Source organism: Scomber scombrus, chromosome 8 (assembly GCF_963691925.1).
Source record: "Scomber scombrus chromosome 8, fScoSco1.1, whole genome shotgun sequence".
In the NCBI taxonomy this organism is placed as follows: Eukaryota; Metazoa; Chordata; class Actinopteri; order Scombriformes; family Scombridae; genus Scomber; species Scomber scombrus.
The window spans coordinates 15665326-15690371 of NC_084977.1; the positions used below are offsets into that span (position 1 = coordinate 15665326).

Below are 25046 nucleotides of genomic sequence, written 5' to 3' on the forward strand. Positions count from 1 at the left end.
CCTGCACAGCCTCTTCTTCTACTCACCTCCTCTTACTTCAACAATGTTTCCTTCCTGGCATTGTGTTTGCGTTGTGTTAACCTGCATCTCACCTGTCCTTTCTCTTTGTTGTCCTAATCCCGACTCTCCCTCCACTCCCCCGTCACATACTCTGAGTAATCGCACTCTAAGTCTGACATTGTGTAAATCTACTCTGGGCCATTGCTGACCTTTGTTATCGTCTGTGGCACCTCTGAACCAAAGGTCCTCCTTTTTGACTCTAGCTTCCATGAATGGGCATGTCCGCTCAATAAATGCATATTTCCATGGCAACGCTATTGGGAGGGTTTAGAGGAGGATTTGGGATTTCCACCTGAAAACAAAAGTTGTGTGTGTTTGTGGGATGAGGCTTATCTCCGAGTGTGAGATTACAGCGTCTGGACAGAGACTGACCACAGGGAGAATGCGGACACACACAAACACACATCTACAGTCATGTGAGGAAACTCTCCGCAAATTTAAAGACACATACAGTCACCAAAAATATCCTCCATGGATTCTAAAATTCTTATTCAATTTTGCTATTTCCCTGATTATAATCTTATTCTTAAAATGGACATGGTTGGCATTCATTTAGATTTTTTTATTGTCATCAAATCCCATGAAAAGATAAACACCAATAACTGGTGAGTCTGTCACCCAATACTTTACAATACTTTACTGTACCCTGTTAGTAGCTCTCAGCCTCAAGCTCACATAGACAGGTCACAAATAGATAGTTTATTTTCTTCTTTTTTTTAAAAAAAAAAAGGGTGAATGAGTTCCTAACAGCTGGGCACTGTAATGTTTGTTACTCAAACAGGAGTACATCTTTTGGGGACTATTTCCATTCAGATGTGGATTTGGGGAGCTATTGAGTATTTACAGGAGCAGGATGGCGTCTATTGAGTCTAATTAAACTACAGTTCCCATGTTCCTCATAATGAAGGAACCTGTCATTGGAAAAGCTTTATCAGTCATCATCATACTATGGCTACACAATACTTGTTTGTTGCATTGATTCACTGTTGGTTTTCGATTTATTGAATAAACATATAATATTCACCAACTTTTTCTGAAACATTTATGTATTGTATTTTTGCCTTTAATGGAGAAACAACAGAAGGGGCACGTGGAGGAAGTTATGCACCATTTTTCTCATCACCTATTTTGGTTGTTTGTTTGTTTCTGATACATTTAATATGTATTGTTAATGATGTTGTAATGCATCCTTTCAAGATCCTTTAAACCTCCTGTAGCACAACATTGCTGTAAAATGTTTTTTTACTAAATCAGGTCAGTGACTCTGTAAATACTGTGGGGTATTTGAAATGTTTTTATACTGATAAAAGCAAGAAGTTGAAAAAGACATTTGCATAAACAAAAAAAACTTTAAATTATTATTTCAATCAGGAAATATCTAAGAATAGAAAAAAATCAAAACTATGAATCTGAACAAGCATTCAAACTTAGCTTTCAGTACTCTGTGTCAGAGACAAAACTATCCAAATATTATTGAAGTTTGTAATTTTCCTGTTGAGACAAATCTTAGTGACAAATGCTAATTACTGATGTGTTTCTGCTGTCTGATCTGTTTTCACGCTGGTTGTGATATGATGGAATGTCCCAAACTTAATCTTACGCCTCATTAATGCTCTTAAATACACTCTAGCACAACAGAATATAAGTCCAGTGTTTAAGCCTTAATTTCCATTATTACATGAAGTGAGGGTTTATTGTCATCTTTCCCACAGTTGCCGCTGTCTGCCCCACTTTTCTCTGGGTGTATTAGCTGAGAGAACAGTGATACCGTAAGGATGGGGAGGGGAGGGCTTAATGTACACTACCAACACCGGGGCCTGATCTACGGCTGGCAGGTGGCAGAGCTGTGATCTGTGTATTCAAACACACACGCAGCTACCTATTGTGGTCCCTCCCTGCCTTGATCCAGGATTAACTATCAAACGAGCCCTTAATGCAGGTTACCAGGGTTTGGGAACAATTCACTGAAACCATCAGTTGATTAATTTCAAACGATTTCCTCCTCTGCCAGGCAAATAATAATACTTTTTGTTTTAACTCTCAAGTCCCCCTCCCCTTTTTAATCAACAAATTAAGCATAAATCATGTTTGATCTTTATTTACTGGTCGCTCGGCAGTTGGTAGAGGTCAAGAGAGATTACTGGTCGCTCTAATAGCCTGCAAACAACCCAAACATTCCTCCATTCCTCTCATGAACACAGACACACACACACACAACCCCATACGCCTTCTTTCATGTCAAAGGGGCTTTGGGCGAAAAAGGACAGACGCATGAAACTGTCCATCAAATTTTACATTTTCTCCAGTAAAGCAAAAACTTTCCTGTCCTTCTTTTCTTCATCTCTTTATCCTTTCCTCATGAACTTAACTTTGATTTAAAAAAGCAAAAGGATGTTCAAGCAAGTTCTAATGAGAAGCATATCGTTCTGTAAGTTTTACATAGTGAGATAATTTGGCATTGCGACAGACTGGTATGATTTAGCGGACTATATTTTTCTCTCAGCCACCTCTTTGCCACCTCATAAATCTGCTACCAGTAACTCTGCTGCAGAGGTCCAGTTTCTTTAATATTCAGACTTCTCCCACAGCTGGCTTCCTCTGACACCTGACAGACATGCGAGGCTTGTGCTCTGATTGGCTTAAAAAGTCTCCCTCTGATACAGCATAAGTTTTCTTTCCTTAACTTACATATTTTTGCTCAAAAAGCCCCCCGAGGAACAAGCAGAACAGGATTTTAAATAATGAAAATAACTCTGAAATCTCTCAATTACAGTTATCCTTTTTCTATTTGCTCTCTTACAAATTCAGGTAGGAAGAAGGAACCTTTGCTTATTTCCCTTATTGTATTTTAATACAGAAAGAAGTAGAATCAGACAAAGAGTGTGATTGTGTGGGAAATAAATTAAGAGTCTGCTCAAATTAGGCCATCCAATAATGCTACCTGGGTAAAGATTGATGTTTCCTACTTTGACTGCTGAAAAATCTTGGCACAAGGAGATATCAATTTATATTTTCATGAGATACATGATTTTAAATACGCTACATCTTTCAGAAGGACAAAAGCCTCTCTCTCTATACATCAACCCTCCTCTACTGTCATTATCTTGATATGGCTCTAAATCATCAGTGAAGTGTTTCGTAGTTATCCTGCTGTTAAGTCTTTTATGAACCATTCGCCACAAATCCGCCCCCTCCCTGCAGCATTCAAAACAAAAGGGGCCACACATGACCACAAAAGAGAAAGTCATTTGTGAAATGTCCTGATTATGTGGGTTGTGCAACGTAAAACAATTTGCCTGATTACTTCCAATTGATTCGGCCTCACAGTTAAAGCCTCAGTGTGCAGCCTGGTGAACTGCACAGTGTCGTGCCGCTGGGCGGACAGAGGAGTAATTTCTCCGATGTGCGGCTGAGCCAGCTTACAGCCAGGCTAAAGCCTCCTGGATGCAGCTAAACCTTGCGGAGGCTAAACACTAGGCTAGCTACCGGCTAACTCAGTCTGCTAAAGCCCTGGAGGATTTGTCTGTGGCACAAAGTGAATTAAAGGTGACCTTCTGGAAGGGATGGAGAGAGGAGAAAGAGGGGCAATGGGGATGTCAACATTTGCCTTTGGAGTTTGCATGTGAGCACAGCAGTGTTACTGAAAATTATGAAGCTCCTGCCACTTTTCCTTCCTTGTCTTTCCCTCCCTAATGGTATCTGTTACGGACACTGATATCTGCTCACACACACATCAACACACACTGTGATGAGTTTTAAAACAAACAATGGCCACTAGACGGTCTTTGTTGACCTCAAGAGATCAAACAAACACACTGTAGTTCTCTGGGTGGGCAAACTTAAACCATTTTTATTGTGTGATTGCAAAAAAATGGGTGACTGTGTGTGGTTCATATTCAATCCATCTCCACCACCTACAAAACTGTCCCTGAGTCCAGCGCTCAAGTATCCTAATTTATGCAGTTATAGAGGTGGAGTCTAATAATGTAATTAGCCAGTATTGGGTGAGTTGCTGTTCCACAATGTTTTTCCCATAAAGGATTTCTTTTATCGACCTGCTGGAAAAGCTGAAACCTAATTCTAGTATTTACTATATATACACTGTAAGTCAAAAACTCTTCACAGTTCCCACATAGTTCACAATCTGTATCAGACTGCATTTACTGCACTTATGAAACGCAACGCAAGCCAGTGTAGTGTGTTATTTCATGATGTAGTCTGATTTGTAGCAGCAGTCACATTGTGAGAGTTTAGTCTCACATAATTTTGCCTCAGGCTCTTTGGTCACAAAGCTTCAAATCGGTCATTGATGGACGTGTTTCACAGCGTGATTTAAGACAACCATTTCGGAGTGATGATTTTATCACATTTCTCTCATTATTGTTAAGTGTGTTCTCACATGGGTCAAGCTCCCACAGTGTAAAGGGTTTTTTAGAGGGATGATTTTGTTTAAACTGCACATTAGATACCCAGAAAAAGAGGAAAAAATGTTGCTCACCTGACTGTTGATGTCTGCTTTGTGCTGCAGTAATACAGACACCAGCTCCTTGTGTCCTCTGTCACAGGCCCAATGCAGCAGAGCCCGACCCTGCAAACACACAGGCACCAGACGATTACTAGAAACAGACATAAATGGCATTAATGGCATGTGCAGAAGTTTAAAAAGTTTGAATTAGCCGTCAGTCTGAGGTTGCTAGTTCAGACTGACACACCTCTTCCTCCTCCTCCTCCTCCTCCACACCCTCCTCCTCCTCACCCTTCTTCTCCTTCACTTCTTGTGCCTCAAAGTTATCTAGAATTCAATCAGTTCTTTGCTTTCAGACAAAATAAATTATGCACTACCATTCAGAACTCAGAGCCTTTGGACCTCAGCTGCATAATGACCTGCGGACAGAGTGACAAGATATGTGGACAGCTGTTTGTGTGTGTGTGTGTGTGTGTGTGTGTGTGTGTGTGTGTGTGTGTGTGTGTGTGTGTGTGTGTGTGTGTGTGTGTGTGTGTGTGTGTGTGTGTGTGTGTGTGTGTGTGTGCGCCACGAAGAGCAATAGGTGGTTCAAGTTAAGACCGAGGGCTCCAGGATAAATTGCAGAAACCTGCACAGTCCGTAACGGTTGATTGATGGGAAGCTGCCCACAAAACAAGAGCCCCCCTGATCAGCAGCCCCCACCCTATATCACATAGACACACACACATATATAGTACACACACACTATCCTCTCCTAGGTCCAAGATCCTTGTTCTAATAAAACCATGCAAGCTCATTTTTCAGTGAGATCAATTAGGTAAAGCAAACTCTCCAAGTCCAATTCTGATGCTTTAATCATATTGATCACCGTGGCTGCATGTTAAAATTGATACTTATGAGCCAGGCCAGAATACCAATAAGTTGGTCCCTCACTCTCCCCGTCCCTCTCACTTTCCTGCTCTCCTCCAGGTGTGCTGCTGCTGACTGCTGGCTGCATTTTCACTGAAGACCAGAGTTTGCTGGTTCCAACAGAGTATTTAAGTGGGCTTTCGTGTCATTTGATACTCTGTTACAGGATTTCATAAAAGACTGAATAACTGGAGCATGTTTGGTTGAAAACACATACTTTTTATGAAAGTTTGGTCCATGCTTGATATTAGTACATTATTAAGAGCCTCTTCTGATAAGGGCTGATATAGCCTTTTATCTAGGAAGGTTAAGCATTCTGATCAACTAAATAGAAAAGTAGTTTTTTGAGAATTCTGGGGAAATTATTGGTCACTCTGAAGGACAAAGGCACATTTTGTAAGAGTATATAGTCAATTTATGTATACAAAATGTATGTACAGTCTTCTTCTTTTCCCTCGTCTAACAAATCTATCTAATAGCCTTGCTGTTTATGTTTGAGTTTGTGTGCAACGGTCAGTATGCAAAGTATGCAAATGTATCCCACGACTCAAAAACGTCATTATACTGGAATACAATAGTACATTTCACTGGTAATGTACTTTTCCTACACAAAATTCAGTCTATGATAATTAGTATTTTGATGACTTTGATTAAAAAATGAGAACAGACCATTACTGATTAAAAGGATGAGCCCAAAGCTGTTGGATATTAATTGAGATACTCTTCAACACTTTTGGAGCAGATCTAAAATGCCTACAATTCAACATCTTGACTACCAGTTCCTTTGGTGGTAATGCACCTATAAGTTGGTTTTATTATACTGAATAAGAAAATATGATGTTGAAAACTGGCTGATGCCTGGAATGTCACTTTCAAGCCCAGCAAGTGTAAGGCCATGAAAAAGGAATCAGTCTCGTCTTGATCTCCTCCTTGGGAGCACTAAAATTAAGCTCAGTGACCACATGATGTTCTGGGACTACACATTGACAGAAAACTCCAGTGGACCAGTCATCTGTCTAACATCTGACAACATGCTGGACAACGTCTCAGAGTATTGCGAAAGTTGGCCAACAGGCTTGACCCTACAGGCAGAGCCAATGTCTAAAAAAGGTCAGGAGCAATATGGGGTACTCGTGCCTTGCCTGGATGAATGCCTCACAAACTGGTCTTAGGCAGCTAAATATCATCCAGTAAAAGGCACTAAGACCATTGATGTGGATGAGGACTATGTCCTGAAGGATTATGCATCATCAAGCTGAGCCATTGCAGAACAGTTGCTGCAACAACTGTTCTTTTCAAGATGCATCCTCGCAATTGTCCAGCAGACCTGGAAGCTCAGTTCACATCCCAGGTCGAACCACCCGGAGGTTACCACCAAGCCATGCCACTCCTCAGAGCTAACACCAAATGCCCTGACACGAGCTTTCTCCACTCTGCTGTAACAATGTGGAGCAGCCCTCCCCCTGCTGTCATCAGGAAAATCACATCAAGTAGTGTTTGTGCCTTCAAGACGACACTGAACAAACACCTCCTCAGCACAAGACTGCAATGCTAAAGCTTAAGGACTTTCAGATATATACATATCAACCAAATATATATGCCTGACAGGCTGCAGATCAGTGATATGCTCTCTGAATGGTATTCATGAAGCGTGTATTTGTTAAATGCACATGTTCTACTTTATCTACATACATAATAAAATGTTCAATAATAATAAGATTGTCAGGACTATAAAATGAAAAATGAGAGCGCAACAATGATTCATGTAATCAAACGCAACATAGTGTTGACAAATAGGGTAAACTTATAAACTACAGGAATGCAGTACAGAGCAATGAATGGTAATTATATTCCTAAGAGCTTTTAAGTAAAAAGTTTTATTTGGGATTTGTTCCACCTGTAAAATGTTTTAGAAAGAGTAACATCTATTTTACTCATTTTACACAAAAATGCACATTGTTGGCATGTCCAGGTTATAACTAGCAATTAAAAAAATAACCTTATGAGATGAGTTCATTGACCAAGCATGCCCTACTGTGTTTCTGCAAAAATCTTCCACACATTTTCAGTCTAAAAGAAAAGTTTGGCACTTTTAGTAATTATTGAAAATATGTAGCACAAGTGGATATTTGGCTCAGTCACTGATCCACAGTGTGGGTTTTGGACAGAGACTCTCTCTATCTCTGTCTGTCTGATCTATGCAAGCAGATGAAGCTTCTGGCTGATGTGAAACTTCACCACTGCCCTCTGCTGTTAAGCAGGCTGCACTGCAGGTGTGCAGACAACAATGCCAGCGGACAGACAAAGCTTTCTCTGCAGAGGGCCCTCAACCATCTGGCCTTCGAGTGGGGAACTCACCAGCCAACTGCCTGCTTATCTGAGGAACGGCTGCGATGAAAGAGAGGCAGGGAGCGAGCCATTTGGCCTGGCCGATAATGAATCAAGGACAGAAGAATGGATTTCGGGGTCAATCCAGAAAACACCTCGCAATGTTAATAGCTGTTTCACACAGTTTCACCATCTCAGCCTGTGGAGAGGTCCCCGTGTGTTTGTGTCTTCAGATCATTGAAAGCATTATGCAACAACTGCAAAAAGAGCTGCATAAACCATTCTCAAGTAAGTTTAGGTATATTTCGCTGATCGCTTTCAGGAATTTTCTCTTCAAAAGGGGTCAGGACAGAGATCACTTGAGCAGGGTGATTTCCTTCTAAAATGAGGGTTGAATATGGATCTTTTGCTGAAATGTTTATTTTCCTTAATCTACTCCAGCTCCCCTGCCGTTTATTACCCACAATATATACACACACATTACAGTGTTTCATGGTAACAATCTACTCATTTACAGTAACACTATAAATATCATCTTTCCCATATAATCTCTAAATATTCATTGGTGCTGTTTTTTGTAGTTACCTCTTCATCTTTAGTATTGACATCCACTTTCTGGGAGCTGATGGCCTTGCTGATGTGGTCGATGTTATTTTCTCTGCAGTAATCAAAGATGTTCTTATCCTCTTCCCTGAGAATGATACAGAATTGAAAACAGAGAGAAAGAAAGAGAAAGAGTGAAAGAAAGGTCAATGATCAGTCGACTTCACTTTTGGTGGTATCACTTGTAGTCAAACAGTCTGATGACTTTACCTTTGCTTACTTTGGATCTCAAGATTTTTAGATTCATGTCTATGATTTCAGAGGAATTTCTTTTTTGTTGCTGATGGTTTTAAATGGAATGTAAATGAGAAAACTTTAGGTAACATGCGTACATTTAGTAAGCTGGTTCCTCTCCACATGCTTCACTGTGCACTTTTTATTGGAACTACTTTCTACTGAAGTTACTGTCCCAATTAAAACTGTCGATAACACTTAGGGATGTTGTTGGTTTTTTATCGAATGTTTCAAGGCTGTGAGAATCAGAAACACAATTCAATCAATTTGTATAATTTTATGTACATAATTTTGTACTGGCTGACAGCAGAAATCTCAGACATAGATTTCTCAATACCTGTGATAGAAAGTGAGTTAAGTGGGAAAATTCTTCACGTGCAAAGTGTGCGCACACAGGAAAGCAAACAGCATGTTTCTTCAGTATTTAGTCATCAAACACACAGACGGATAATACAAAATAGTCTCTCTGTCTCATACACAAGCGGCAGCCACACGTGCCACATCCCTTGGGAACACTGGCACACACACACACACGCCGGCACCATCCCACCTCTGATTATATCTTCCTAATCACCTCCTGGCATTGGGGACAGGAGTGAGTGCTGGGGGGAGGAAGGGTGCAGTGGTGGCGGTGGTGGAGGGGCTACTGGGTGAGTGGGAGAGAAGGGGCGAAATCTCATTTAGAGCTTTACGCCTTCCCCTCCCTCCTACCCATGCCGGCCATTCAGATTAATTGAATTTAGTGCTCTATTGTCTGACAGAAACCCCTCGTACCCGCCGCTGTACCACTCCCACGCAGTAAGTCAGTCATCCCCAAAGGCCAAATCCCCCAGTTCCTGTCTCTGATGCCTGCTCTGCTACTTACATGTCCCATAGCACCCACCTAGCTCCAGCTGCACAGGAGCCACCATGGGTCTGCTCTGCTCAACCACAAACATAGAGGGCTTTGTTTAGCTTGGTGGGGAGAGGGTGGTCTTAACACTGTCAGGATTTAGAGGTACAACTATTTTAAACTGCCTTGCCTCTGTTAGGTTGGTGAAACAGAGCATGTAAATTAAAGCAACAAAATCATATTGAAAAGACTGAAGAAACAGCTTACAGAGATCTTCAGAGTTAATTAAACATCTTACAGTTATAAGAAGTAAAATGATCTTCAGGGAAAAGAGCTAAAAGTGCTATATCTATAACAAATTGTATATATTTAAAGACTGCAATTATTGTTTAGGCTGGGTGGATCTGGGTGGTTTACCACCTCTGTTAAATGATTTCCTGAAGGAAACACAAATAACCCCCAAAACAAATAAGAGGCACTTGGAGGACAGTGGTTGTTTTTCAACTTGCGACAAATCAATCTCAGGATTTCTATAAATCTCTTTATCTTGTGACCAGATTTTCATAATACTTTTGTGAGCTTAAAGAGAAGGCGGGTAACATAATATTTTGGTTATCTGTCAAGTCTGTGAAGGTTCTCAGTCACTCAGGTCATAAAAGTGTTGAGTCAGCAGCAACTGGACTTGTAGATTCTTGAAGACGTCTCGGCTCTCATTCAAAAGGCCTCTTTTGACTGACTGGTGAGGAGTCCCTGTTATTTAATCTTTGCAGAGTTGATGAGGTCACGTGTTTGTTTGTCCTCTTGTCTTTCATGTGACAGTCGTTTAAGATGTGAGAGACTCTTTTGGATGAGAGGTGAAAGATGGATGTTCAAGAATGTACAAGTCCAGTTCCTCTTGACTCAACAGCGACAGAGAGAGGTATTACAGGTCCCAAGATAGAGTTGAACCATTGGCAATCAGGGCACTTTTTGAGGTTAAAATAGCAATGCTAACAGGATTAGAGTGGTTTCCAGCATCAATAGCAAACCTTCTATAATGTAAGTGGTTGGATGGGCTGTTTGTTACTGTTCACATGTCAAGTTCAATACCAAGAACAATAGTTTGATCAGAAAATCATAGCACAGTTCTTCAGTCAGAGAGAGATCCACTGCCCATTCCTCCACTCACAACTACAACTTAAAAACTACACGCCAATCATACACAGCACATTTTACTGTTTACTGTGAAAACACAGTTAAAAAATTGGGATCAATAGCAGACACAAACAAAGTTTTGTCTTCTGTTTTCTTTAATGAATCTTTGTACTTTCCTTTCTTTAGCTTTCCATCAACATGCTCTCTCTCTCTCTCTCTCCAAACCTTCCTCTTCCCTACGTCTCTTCATCAGCCCATGATGAATTATGAATAACTCATTACACTTTTATCACTGCTAGGTTATGTATGAGCAAATTAATTTACATACTACTGATTACCGCTGCTATGTTTATTCATGAGTCTCCACACTACATGCCACGCCCACTTCCTTGTCTGATGGCCATGGTGACCCCGAGCGTCCCTGATGTGTGGCCACCATCCGTCTCCCCTGGCAACTAATCAATAGGCCAGCTCATCAGTCTTTCGTCGATGGTTGGACAGGGCTGGACTGACGGGCTCATGACACATGCTCACGTATATAAAAGCACAAGCACACACAAACACACACACACACACACCTCTAACTATGTAGTGTATGATTATATAATATAAACTGCTAAAATAAAGCCTTTATATGAGTCCACATATACAACCAACACCTGTATGTAGTCTACACCACAGTGAGAAACATGAATCCGCACATGTGCATGCACGCAAACACACAGAGGCTATAAACAAACACATGATTAATGTGGCTCCTATAAACGACGTGACATCAACAGTGCCGCAATGCATGCTGGGAAGGTCACAGGCTACTCTGTCATCACAACAGCTGGGGTACCGAGGCTTTTGTGTGTGTATGTGCGAGTGTGATGTGCTCACATGTGTGTGTCCAGTCTGGTGTACTGGCAGATATGTCCTTCATCCATCAAGCTAAACTGGCCACAGCGGTGGAGAACCATCATCTACCTGGCCTGAGCTTCACTGATCAACACTACAGCCACATTATCCATCACACACACATACACGCACACGCACAGAAACCTATACAATCTGTCATCACATCCCCTATAGGACCCTGGTCTGCACTCTCAACATGGCTGAGCTCCATGGATGTACAAGAAACAATGAGAAGTTGAGTAACTTGGCGTCGGCTTCCAGCAAAGTGTCCAGACAACAAAGCCTAAAAATCCAAGAGAGTCGGGGAATTACAAATGTGGCATTCAAAATCTCTTAAATCACACACTGATCAGCTCACTAATCCAGGGATGTTGCTAATCAATCCTGCTTTTATCAATACAGACAAACACACACACAGTAAGCAATGCAATTAACTCTCTGTCTGGTTATCAGGTGCTTAGCTGTTTAATATGGAGTGGGTCCGTGCGTGTTTGCGTGCGGGAAAGAGAAAATTGGAATGCAGCAGAGCAGTGAGTGTAACAGTTCCGGCAAGTTATGCATGGATTCGAATGCAATTGCTGAGACGTATAGCGGCAAGTGTATGTTTGTGCACACATCTGCATAGGTAGGTGTGTACGTGACATGTTAATGACTTCCTTCTTGTAGGTTTCCCCTTGGGGCATCGTTGCTACTGGATATCACCAAGGGGAGTACGTTCTGGGAACCTGCTGTACCTGCTTCACCCCGCTGTACACGCTGTGTCTTCATTACCCCCCCCCCAACTATCCCCTGAATCGTAACGTAATTAAAAAAGGGAGACTCTGGCCGCCGCTTCCAATGACCATGCATACTAATCACATACAGCCATTTAGGAGGAAAACCTGCAGGATTCACACGTCTCATTTTCATCTCCAAAAGAGATCTTTTTTCATTGAAATGAAGATGAGGTTTTTAAGCTTGAGTAAGTCTGCCAGGCAAGAGTAAATGGAGAATATAATCCATTAACATAAATCAGAACTGTATGACGTCTCCGGGATCTAACTGCAGTTACGGTCTGTTGAATATAATCAAATACAGCATCAAGACTTCTGGTTAACAATTCCAGACTCAGACTGAGTTGACCTAAGCAATACATAAGTTGTGATTCACACCGAGAGGAAAAAGCTGAGTCTACTCCAGCCTCATTGTGTAAAAGGAAAATGCTTTTAAAAGCTTTGGCATCGGAAAGCACAACCAAAGAACACAGAGCTGCGTGTGTGAGATGTGCACAGTGTCAACAACGCATAACATTATGAAACTCCTGTAAACAACACAAAAAGAAAATTCTGACGTGTGGTTGTCTGTGTTTGTGTGGGCGTATGTTTGTTGTACTTCTAATATAAATACCTGATCATCTCCTCTTGGTATAAAGAACTGACTGATGCTCCTCCGAAGCCTGTTCTCCTTTCTGCTCCTCGTCTATCCTGTCAGATGAAAAGCAGTCAAACATTAAAAAACATCACCCACATTGCATACAATTAAAACTAAACATGTCACATTTACAGTAGAGATGACAAATGCACCTCTTGTGTGAGGGAAGCTTGTTAAAGTGTACGACTTTACCGCAGTTTAAACACGATCCTAGTCTTGTTTGGCTTAGTTCTGCAGTCTGAGGTGCTACCCCACATATGGACAGAGGCATTGACCTCACTGTTGTGTGTGTAAACATGATACAAAAGGGCTGGATTCACCTATTCACCATGAATGGCTATAGTTTTCCACCTATAGCTTTTGTAAAGTAAATGCATGACAGAGATGAACTGAAAAATGTGAAAATGTGAGACGAGTCTCTGAAGGTCTAGACATGACCTCACTGGTAATAAATGACCAACAACATGTATGAGAACAATATAAAATATATACCTTAATTTGTGACTCTTGTTAATCTTCTCTTGGTTTCTTTCATTAAAATTCCTATTACATTCAGGTCAGCCAAGACTTTATTACACAGCCTATTCTTCACTGACCAACCTTGACTCACAAAAGAACCCACACAAATCTGATTTCAGAAAATGGGAAGAGTGGGGGAGAACATGACAAGCGAAGCAAAACAACTGTGCGTGCACTTTTGGGACAACCTAATTCACTTCTGAAACTCAGAATATTCGCTGATGCACTGGCCCTGCTCCTCTGCAGAATAATGTAATATAAAGCCAGTGTCTGCTGAACAATTGAGGCAGGAACAGAGGTCAAGCTCTGGCTTTTATTCTCTCCCTAGCTTCTCTGTCTATGCACTCCTACTTACACCATTTTAACTGTGCTTCCACAAGAATGGCCCCTGCCACGCTATGGCGCTTTGTTAACACTAATACAATCAGCTTCTTTTCAGGGGGGCATTTGTGCATTTGCTGGTCTGTCTGCCGGACTCCCTCCTGGCATTGTGCAACTGTGGGGCAGAGTCAGCGAGTGTGCCCCTACAGCATGCCTGAAGAGAAAAGAATGTGTCAGGAATGGACACGTGGTTGACAGTGACGCTATTAAAGAGACATAAATGAGGATGGGGGAGAAAAAGAAAAGGGAGGGATAGGGGTAATAAAAGAATGGAGGGGTTAAAGAAGATGGTAGGGGCAGAAGTAATAGAGGAATAGCAGGTAACGTAGAGGTGGAGAACAAAGAGGGAGGAGAAGGAGCAATAATGAGAAGGTGAGGGAAAACAGAGGGAGAGCAGACAATGGGAAAAAGGGTGAGCAATGAGACACTACAGTAGCTTTTTAGAAAGCACATGAATATATTCTTTTGCCTTTTAACTACCAAAAAAACATCCTAATACTGTTTTTCTGGGGCTCTTCTTATGGAGCGTTATGTGACTGTGAATCCAACCCCCTGTTGAGAGAGAGTATACTACACATGGACATGAAAGGCATGTTCAAGATTTGTGGCATCCCAGTTTTGCCCTTCTTCATTGTCACTTAATTCCAAGCTATGATAACATGTAGCCCACACACCAAGGGCCAGCTGTATAATATTTTTTCTCTCTAATTAAATCAGCTACAAGTGTACATTCATATCTTATCTTATATATATCGTTTTCTCATTATTTTCAAATGTATTCTCAAATACTTTAAACATTAAAAATCTCAGTACCTTCTGGCCAAACTTATCATAAAGGTCCAGTCTTTTCTGAAACAAAGCAAGCTGAAGTCTGGGAACTAGAAGTCTGGTCCACTGCAACAACCATGTTAATAGTCAAACTGTCTAACTTACATGCATCAGGATTGTATCATCTCTCTGACAATTAATTCTGATGAAACTCTTAAAGTTAGCATCAGCTTTTTACCTGTAACATGACAAAATTGAAAAGTGGAGTGTAGACACTGAATTGCTGCTTGTTGCTATTGTCTTCAGTGCTATTAATTTTAGATCATCTTTTGAAAATGTTTGTTTTAATGTCTTTAAAAACTGTCACTTTAAGCAGTATGAATAGTATATTCCTTAGATTCATGCAGAACAAAACTAGGCCAGTCTGCCTTGTTAAATACCAGTAAAGCATATATTTTTTTAGCACATATTTTGATGTTGACATGACAAGTTTGTTCTTCAGAGCTCCAATAATAATAATGCCCTTCTAAACTAAGCAGACAATATAGAGTTGTTGTTGTTGTAACTGAATGTCTCAAATGACAATCTGTCCATGACAACACAACTCTCCTGACACAGTCAAATGACATAACATAAGTTAGTGTAGAGACAAGAACAATGTCTCTTTTCACATCTCAGAAGTCTTACTTTGACAGTTTCTTGAATTTTGAATTATTCATTACTCAAAATATCAGCTACTGAGGGAGATAACAAAATCTTCTTATGTATCTTTCATGTGAACTGGACAGGATAAAGAGCCACAGAAGGTCCTGGAACAAAATGACACAATGACACTGACCTCTGCTGGACGTTGTCGTGCACTACACTTCTAAAGGGGCATCAATGACATTTAATGTTTTCATATTTGTCATTCATTTCTTCTCACCATGAGGCAGACATGAGTCAAATCACTGTGTTTATTTTTAGTCTAAAGACTTGTCAACCTGAGGTGCCAGGTGGGTGGGGTTTGACTTTTAGCAACATTTCATTGTCAGGTGGGGAAATTATTATTCACCCAACAGAATTTTGGAAGTGTCCAAACGATGTTCTTTGATTGAATCAATTTGATCTGCAGCTCAGTGTAACTGACATCAATGCCTTTTAGGCAGGACTTAAGAAGGGCTGCAAATAACACAAATATGCAGTAACGGCTGTGGTTTACCATTTGTGTTGTTTACATAATTCACCTAAAAGGTTTTTTTTTTAACCACTCCGTATAATATGCATGTCTATAAATGTTTAAAATGTGCTTTGTTTTGGAATCCACTATATTAGAAGATTCAGAATATATAACAGGTGCATAGCGTAGTATTTTGTACAGTAAAGCTTTTTATTACCCTCTGGCTGCCTTCAGGGTCTAGCACATTGACACAAGAAATGTACTCCTGCATCGCTTGCTCCGCCTCCATGTCTCCAAGCTGCTTCCAGGCTTGCCTGTAACAATATTAAAATTCTCATCACAATGATGATTGTGACATTTTACAAAGTTTTTAATGTGGAAAAAGTACCAAAATAAAATTCTTAAAAACACACAAACTCTCATTCAAACTGAAAACAAAATTAAAACAATATTTCATTAGTTGCTGGTTCTTTAATACACAATTTTAGGAATTGATTCTGTTTCAGATGTTACAGGGGAAAAGTGGTCTGATGAGGACAAGTTTACTTTTAAGCTGTAAAAATCAGCCCTCATCGTTCTAGCATACAGGCCAATATTAACATGTGTGTATGGTCCTGCAAACATGCAAATATTCTCTCTCTCTCTCTCACCATATAACTTACAACCCTAAATGATTTTTATATATGCGTCCAACAATTTTAAAATAGACACAAACTATTGATTGATACCTTATCACCATATTTTGTCTACATACCATTTTCTTTGTCCTTCAAAGTCGAAAAAGCCAGGCTTTGCTGTATTGCACTTTCCCACCTTGACCTGCAAACACAACAACTGCATTTTATTATGTGTATTAGTATTAATAACTACTATGTTAACAAAGTCATATCACATCCCGGAGTGTCCAGATTAAAGGGTGATCAAGCTGTTACTGTGGCGTCATCTCAACTTTGGAACAGTCTTCCAGTTCGTATTCCGTCTGCTGACCCTGTTCCTGCTTTGAAATCCTGTCTTAAGACACATTTTTACAGACTTGCCTTTTACACTGACAAGTAGACTTATTTGTTTAGATAATACAGCTCTATGGTGCAACCACCTGATTTTAAGTTTTTTGTTATAGTTTGACCTTTTGGATGATTTATTTGTAAATTCCTTTTGTGCGGTCTCTTAATTGTGTGCTTGTATTTGACTGATCTTGTGTTTTTCCTTTTGCATTTGTGATTGCTGTCAATGGAAGCCGGAAAAGTGTTATACATCATGATTATGATGATGATTATTATTACTATCATTATTATTGTTGTTATTATTATGACAACCTACAGAAATCTGGACCTAACCCATCATTGATGACACATGAATGTTGAGGACTCATGTGCTGCATGTGCTTTTCATCTAAATCCACCTGATAAACAACATTTGGCCTACATACCACAATGACATCTAACCCGACACTCACCTGTTTGTACCGAGCATACAGGTACAGCAGCTGGTCCCTACTGGCCGTCTGAACCAGGGATCCTACGCGATCAGCTGCAGAGTCAAACTCCCGCTCCAGCTCCTCTCCATCCAGCCGGTCCCCCATTTCCATCCCGCTGCAGTCAAATTTACCCAAACCCAGGTCCGAGTCCGAGTCTGAGCCCGCCCCGCCGAGGGGCTCCCCTGTGTCGGGCCGGGCTGGGTCCGTACCTGAGCCCGTCGCAGTGTCGGGAGAGGACGACGGCGACATGGAAGCCATTGTTGTTATTGTTTACAGCGTACCGTCACACACGACGACGGAAACCGTGATAGGCTCGCACACAGTGACCGTCTGATAAATACTTGCGTGTTGTTTCAGTTGCGGTTTATATTTTTAACGCGTTATCGTTAAGAAATCCGTAACAGTCGGATTTGTTTCCACCATTGGTCCGTCCGTGGTCCTGTCAACTCAAAAGCACTGACTCAACCTACAACCAGCTAAAAGGTTCCGGATGCATTTCCGCTTCTGCTGCCCCGCTGCACATGGTAAGGAACATAGAAACAAGAAAACAGCCCATAGAAATGCAAAAAAGTTATTTTGGAACGGACAATGCTTTAAATAGACTAAATTATATTTTTTTGCGTTTTGTTGTTCCTGGTTGGAGTGACTTTCTCTCTTCTCCACTTTCTTTCCGAATAAAACAAGAACTGACATGACGAACTGTTACCGTTGACTCTAACGTTAGCTTAGTAACGAGCCAAAGTGACCTGAAAAATGATTATTGATGCTTTCATGTAGTCGAAAGTTGGGCCCACATGTCTTTAATATATGAAACATTCTCATATTATCGCACAGCTGTTATCTTGGTCTTCTTTTGTATGTTAAGTGTGCCGTGTCTTTTAATGTAGCTTTTTAATGTGTTTAACGTATCACGGCTGCCAGGTGTTTGCTCCGCAGCCCTGTAACGTCATGCAGGTGTATGCTCCACAGCCCTGTAACGTAATGCAGGTGCACATTTAAGTTACGCTGCTTGGACACAATTTTAGGACCACACCTATTTTTAGTCTCATTCAACTACCAAGTTGAGTGTCCTCGTCCAAGTTCAATCTCCAATATTTATTTGAACTGAAACTCACTTTATATTGTGTGAGTGTGTAGGTTTGTGTTGACGCCGCTAAAATGCATTGACGCTGTACGTCCAGCAGATGCTGCTATTGGCGTGATGATGATGATGATGATGACGGTGGTGGTGGTGGTGGTCTCTTGTTTTGTTCCTGCAACAGGCGCGGAGCGGTTTTCCCAATTACAGCTCATTAAGGGACTGGTTCACAATTTTTCAAGTCTGTCTTAAAACGATAGTTAACACTCAAATTAACATTGAAATAGGATTATTTTTACTTGCTGTAATCATTCCTCCTGTTCATACTGAACTTTAGAAGATCCCTTTATAATGCACTTACAGTGTAAGTGAATTGAGGGGCGCTAATATGAGGCTTCAGCTACCCAAAAATCAAGTAGACATCGTTACAGTCTTTTAGTGCCAATTCCCCTCTGTTTGTTACTATAGGCCTAACAGGGAAACGCTGTCCGAGGAATTTGATGCTAAAAGGTCAGTAAATGTGGCCGATATCAACTTGATATGACTCACTCATACTGCTTTTTTCTTTCCTTTTTTTGTTGCAAAAAATGACTGTGTATCACTTACATTGAAAGCGCATTTCTTTATCTTTTTATTTAGTTTGAAAGGGACCATTTACATTTTTAAACATACATTTGATGCACTGTATGTAGATTAAGCTCATAGCTAATTAACATATTACAGCACAATGACAAACAGTACTAGTCAAAAAGACATAATGCAAAGGATAAGGAATAATACAGAATAAACATAGTACAAAGGATGCAAAATAACACAGGATAGATGATATGAGTTTAAACTCAAAGACATTTGTTTTCATGAGAAGACCATAGGATAGAATATAGAAAATATAGAGCTAAGTAGATTTTGTTAAACTTTTTAATTTCTTTTTGAAAGTACTGAAGGATCTGCAGCTCCTTGAAGGGGATCTTTTAACAGGAAGAATGATTACAGTGAGGAAAACTTCTTTCAGTGTTCATAACTGTTGTTTTAAGATAGATTTGAAACATTGTGAACCTGTTCTTTAAGTTCAGTCAAACAATCCAAAATCTAATTTAACAGATTTTTTTATTTATTTCCAGCCTCATTATATTGTATTGCATCTGCCATATATTTGCAGAAACTTTGGAGTATGGTTAACATAATGAGATCCTTTTGAAATATAATCTTAAGTAATGGTAGCCTATTATCCTGCTCTCTTAAAAACTGCTTTTCCGTGCAGATGCCACAAACATTGGCATCCCAATTTCTATGATTCACTGTCCCATTTTTTAGATAAACAGGGATGAACACAAACTACGAAAACCTCTGATTATCCATAACTCTAACAGGCTTTTTTATACATGTATTAAAAAAAAGCCTATTGTGTATATGTATATACATATTAATCAGAAATGCTTCTAGGAGAGAAACAAAGGGTTCAAATTCAATCAGGGTTAAAGAAAACACATTTGTAGTCCACATGTGACCTTTGAATGAAATTTGAACAATTAGCTGGTAGTGTAAAACACTGAATGGAAACTTCAAAGTATCAGATGGTGTCTATACTGAGCTTTTAACTGTACTCTCTGTTTTATTGCAGACACACAACAAGAAGAAGTTTCTCTCACGGTGGCACCTGAGACTGACACTTAAGTAACCTCGTCTCTGTGATCTGAGTTACATCTGTGTGCAGGAGGTGAGGGTGATCCCTGGCTGCACTGCCAACAGCTTTCACAGGAGGTCCCAACAGCGCCCGGTGCCACTGCGCGCTCTGGTGACGCAACCACGTCGCTTTGGCTCAATGCGATGGCGGACCGCAATGTCCCCAGACCTGCCCAGGGAGGGACGGAGCAAAGTCACTGAGCCACTCTCACCGGCTCCGTTATACCCCCGCCCGACCACCTGTTTAAAAGACAGGCTGCTGCCACCGCCGTCCCTACCGTGAATGAGTAGTATGTGGGACGGGATCTGCTCTGAGTACACTACCGGGACGAGCCAGAAGTGGAGTGAATAAGAGGAGCGCCGCATGTTGAGCCAGCAAGTTGACTGAAATACACAAAAGTCGCGTCGACTGGGAAGGATACAGCCGCTATCGGATTTAACGAGGCTTGAGGGGACAGTTGTTCCGGCAAAATGAAATTCGCGGAGCATCTTTCGTCCCACATCACTCCAGAGTGGAGAAAACAGTACCTTCAGTATGAGGTAAAGTGAGATTTATGTTGTATATGATTTAAATGCTTTGTTGTGAATGCAGACATGAGACAAACTCCTAAAAACACATATATGTCTTTTAGAAGAGAGAAAGACTAGAGTTATCTACTATGGAGAAAAAAAAAATACAGGCTATTTAAATATATTTTCTTTGCATCAGTTTCAATTTAGCGTACTCCTGAGAGCAATACACGTCGCGAAAGATAAGGGATGCCCTATTGTTTATGAAAGGGAGATTGACTGCGGGTGATAGAGACATAAGGATCACTAAGGGTTTATTATTGCTGTTTGTTGAGTTTATAAAATTAAAAATGACTAGTTTGATAGACGATTTTATGCCTTTTTATTTATTTCTTACTGGAACAAAATAATCCTTACTTAAATGATTCAGTCTTAATATTTTATAATATAGTATTAATAATTAATTTCCGTAACATTGTGTGGGTTTATTTTTAGTGTTTTCTTTGCTAAACAAATATTAATATCAGTGATTTTGATTATATAAAATATGTGTTCCATGTCTCAATTTTGTGAGTGTGTTCATCACATAATTGAAGGGGTCTAGATAAAAATAGTGGGGGGGGGAAAATTGTCCATTGACATGATCTCAACAAAGAAATTAACCTTTTTTAGATTCTGCTGTTTTTGTTGTTGTTGTTTTTTTGTTTGTTTTTTGTGACAGTCTAACTGGACACAAAGGGAAATATTTGAGACATTAATTATTCATTGTTGTAAATTTGCATATATTCTCCTCAGGTCATTCTTTACTTTTAACAACAGTTTTTGTAATATATAATATTTGTCTTATATGAAGATGTTGGTTTGTTATTCACAGCACCATTACAAAGGTGTCAACCTGCATGTCTTCATCTATCAGGACATTCTGTCTGGATTCTGGCTGCTGATGTCCGTGGATTTAGAGAGATCATTGTGTGCACTCATGGTCTTTGTTGGGTGGTTAATAGTACTTGAGGAGTATTTTATTTTCACACGGCACTTCTTGCTGACTCTACATTAAGAGCTTTGGTGCAGACATGCAGTGACAGGACACGCTGCTCCGTTCCATTTAGCTCCATGAATTATAGACAAAGACCCCATTCCCCTCGACCCCAGCAGCCTACATCCCAGGCTCAACAGAAGCTCACTGCAGTGGTTGTATTTTGGAAACATGACCTTTCATTTAGTTGGATAATTACTATAGCGGACATTCAGATCTGTTCTTCTTGACATGAATGATTTGGTGTCATCATTTTGTGAATAAAAACATCCTCAAATAACATCATTCAAGTGGAAAAAAAGAAAAATATGTCATATATGAGGTGGACACACTTAAGAGAACGACTGAATTTTATTGGTATTAGTTAACATCATGTATGTGGAGCCTCTGTTGGGTCTTTGTATATACAGATTAATGCACAGTGAGCCCAGGGACAGATGCATGGCCATACCAGCCATTTTACACCTCCAGTCTTTGGCTCGACACTCACTGATGTGAGATGGATGATGACGGATATTCTCTGTCATCCGCATTTTGTGTTGGTAGTTAGAAACAGTTTCATTAGATATGGAAATCTTTATTTTGACCTTTATAAGTTATGATAGTATAGTTTTTTAACAATATTACACCAATAACTATCACTAGAGGCAGTGATATTCAGTGATATATTTGTCTTCACTGGTATCGTGCATAATAATCCTTAAATACAAGAAAAGCTGACTTCAGGAAGATTATGGATGATTGGTTGGCTTCATCAATTACTGCATTTAATCTCTCTGACAATTGAAAGTTATGATGAATCCAGTGCAAACACAACTGCAGTCAATCACTGATACGTAATTATATGCTGCATTGTCGCATGTGTGATGAGCTGTTGTTGAATTATGTAGAACAAGAGGCTGTCTCCTTTTCTCATAGTTTGTGTTCTTCCTCAGATCTGAATTTAATATATATATTTATTTTTTTATAGGTCGTGTTGCAAAGACAGCTTTGTGTGTATTTGTCTTCAGTGTTTGTGTGACCTCTGTAAACACCATCACCTCCTGAGTGGGTGGGGCAATGAGACGTGGCTCACACCTGCAGGAGATGGACATCTTATTTAAGGTTTAAATCCCCTCTGTGTTGCTGCGGTGCAACACAAGCAGCGTCAGTCAGTCCATTGGCTGTTATGTAGTGACGGGACCACTGCATAAAAACATGTAGTCATTACATACAGTGGTAACCATGGCATATGCCGACCCCCAGGATCTATTCTTCAGTATGTGCTGCAGTGGCCACAGCAACCCACATACAATGGCTGGATTGTAATTCAGTTGTTTGTCTATTAAATGACACACTGACACATTATTCCAGCAGCTTGGGTCCTTGTAACCTGCAGTAAAACATGACACTTCCACACCGGCTGTATCTGTGGCGTGTGTGTATTACAGCTGGCCACATTCAAATTGACTGTGGTATGGAGTAATATTCCTGCCTTTATGTGCCAGTTGGATTAATTAACCTGCTGCCCTGTTTTCCCTCTCCTCTTTTTTATAATTTTTTTTAGAAGACACTATTATGTGGAAAACTGCACTCTTTCTGTTCAGATTGGTCAACCAGTTTCTATGCAGATGAGACGGATGTAGCAAAGTGGTTGTTCCAGAAGATACAGGCTGTAGTTAGTGAGCCCCACTTCATCTGAATGTGGATGCATTGACAGTGAGATTAAGTGATGGAGTCATTAGGTGCGTGCTTTATCCTGTGGGATTGTTGTTATAAACCTATATGCTAAATAGCTGCTTGGTATGGAGGATGTACGTGTCCAGCTGACTCCAGAGGCTTCAGCCAAAGAATAAGAGATATAGGTGAGATGTAGAGATGGAGACGGTTAGCTGTTATAAGGTGCAAAAAAAAGAAAGAAAAAAAAGCTGTTTATGAACTGTTGAAATTTGCCTCAATTTAATTTCTTTACATCCTCGAACTTTTCATACAAAAGTAACCTTGCTTGTAGTACATCATGTAAGATGTGGACAGAGAGTAATCTGGGGTGGAAACTATTTAATTGAAATGTATATTGTGTAACTGTACTGAACTCTATAGGTCTATAGAAAGAGAGCAGGATAGAGATTGTGTGTGTGTGTGTGTGTGTGTGTGTGTGTGTGTGTGTGTGTGTGTGTGTGTGTGTGTGTGTGTGTGTGTGTGTGTGTGTGTGTGTGTGTGTGTGTGTGTGTGTGTGTGTGTGTGTGTGTGTGTGTGTGTGTGTGTGGGCGAGAGAACAAGGCCACTTATACATTTACCTCTGCAGTCTAATCACTCATGTAGGCTTAGACGAGGACGAGGAGGAGAGTGGATGTAGAGGCTTGCATTTACAATTCAAACTAGCAAAATGACATTATTTAGGTGAAAAGCAGGCGCCTGTCTGATTTCAGTGAGTGATTGGTGTTTGTTCAAAGGTGGCTCTGTTTTTCATAAATTAATCTGAGTGATAAAGGTCAACGCCAGCACGAATAAGTTTTGTGTTGTGACAGATTTAATGTAAATTAGACATAAATGGTACAACATTGCTCATATTATCTCTACTCTGTGCAATGAAAGTGTGATTTATCAGCATGTTCTACAATATGAACATTATGTATGTACAGGCAACTGCTGAGAAGTGCCTCCTCTTTTCTATACCTCCCTCCTTCCTTCCATCCTCACCTCATCGTTCCTCCCCCACTGGGAGGACATCTGGTCCCCGACCAGACCTGCCCTCTGCTCCCCTCCTCCTCTTCTTCCATCTTTTCCTCCTCCCATCCTCTCCATTCATCTTTCTCAACTCAGGGATCCACTCAGACTCAGAGCCTGGGATTCAAATGATCCACCAATGGCTTTCTATTTGGGATAGAGATCACTTCAGACTAATAATATCCACTGTGTGATCCTCTCAAGCACATGGATATCAATCTCAAGCATCTTAGAGGAATGATTATTACTCAGATGTTTAGGTTGGTGTCCACTCAACATGTCGCCGCTGTTAAATGATTGAATTCCTTTGACAACATTCAGTCTGGACCCTTTTCAGAGTAAGCTTCAGTCCACCACAGTGACACATATCTGGTACTTGAATCACATGTATGTTTGGTTGGGTGAGTAAGCACTAAGATCACATTAATGTGTAGTCATTCAAACTGATGGCCCCATTAGGCTTGGTTCAGTTATCGTCTACAGGTTTCACTTCTGATTACTGGCAAGCCTGCAGGTTTATCCCAATTCCCCAAAGTGCGCCACCCTGCCCCCCCCTCCCTTTTTTCCCCCTGTTACTCCCATCACCATGGCAATGCCTTAATCTTAATGAACGCCTCCCTGCCTGAATCTGAATGCCAATTTCCCACCTAATAGTTGGGGTGGGGGTGAAGGGGGGCTCACCAGAGATTAGCCAGGACTGGGCCCTGCTCCAGTGCTCTGCGTGCACAGTCGGTCTCCTGTGATCTTTATCAGACGAGGCTGAGACGACACTACGTACAGATGAAATGTTTATCTCTTGGATTAGACTCCAGTGTTGGGGTCTCATTGTGCATGTAACTCACAGAGGAACATAA

The 25046-nt window shown here is 40.5% G+C and overlaps 2 protein-coding genes across 2 annotated transcripts in view; one reads left to right on the plus strand and one right to left on the minus strand.

Moving 5' to 3' along the window:
* acbd6 (acyl-CoA binding domain containing 6) overlaps positions 1–17620 on the minus strand; it is a 30456-nt gene extending 12836 nt beyond the window's left edge. The window contains exons 1-6 of the mRNA XM_062423481.1: positions 17159–17620; positions 16457–16521; positions 15920–16016; positions 12852–12928; positions 8348–8453; positions 4559–4648 (exon numbers count right to left, since the gene is read on the minus strand). Of these exons, the coding sequence (XP_062279465.1) occupies positions 4559–4648; positions 8348–8453; positions 12852–12928; positions 15920–16016; positions 16457–16521; positions 17159–17437 (714 nt within the window). The 5' untranslated portion in view covers positions 17438–17620. The remainder of the gene's footprint in view (positions 1–4558; positions 4649–8347; positions 8454–12851; positions 12929–15919; positions 16017–16456; positions 16522–17158) is intronic.
* A 2736-nt stretch (positions 17621–20356) lies between these two features.
* xpr1a (xenotropic and polytropic retrovirus receptor 1a) overlaps positions 20357–25046 on the plus strand; it is a 65240-nt gene continuing 60550 nt past the window's right edge. The window contains exon 1 of the mRNA XM_062423478.1: positions 20357–20480. Within this exon, the coding sequence (XP_062279462.1) occupies positions 20412–20480 (69 nt within the window). The 5' untranslated portion in view covers positions 20357–20411. The remainder of the gene's footprint in view (positions 20481–25046) is intronic.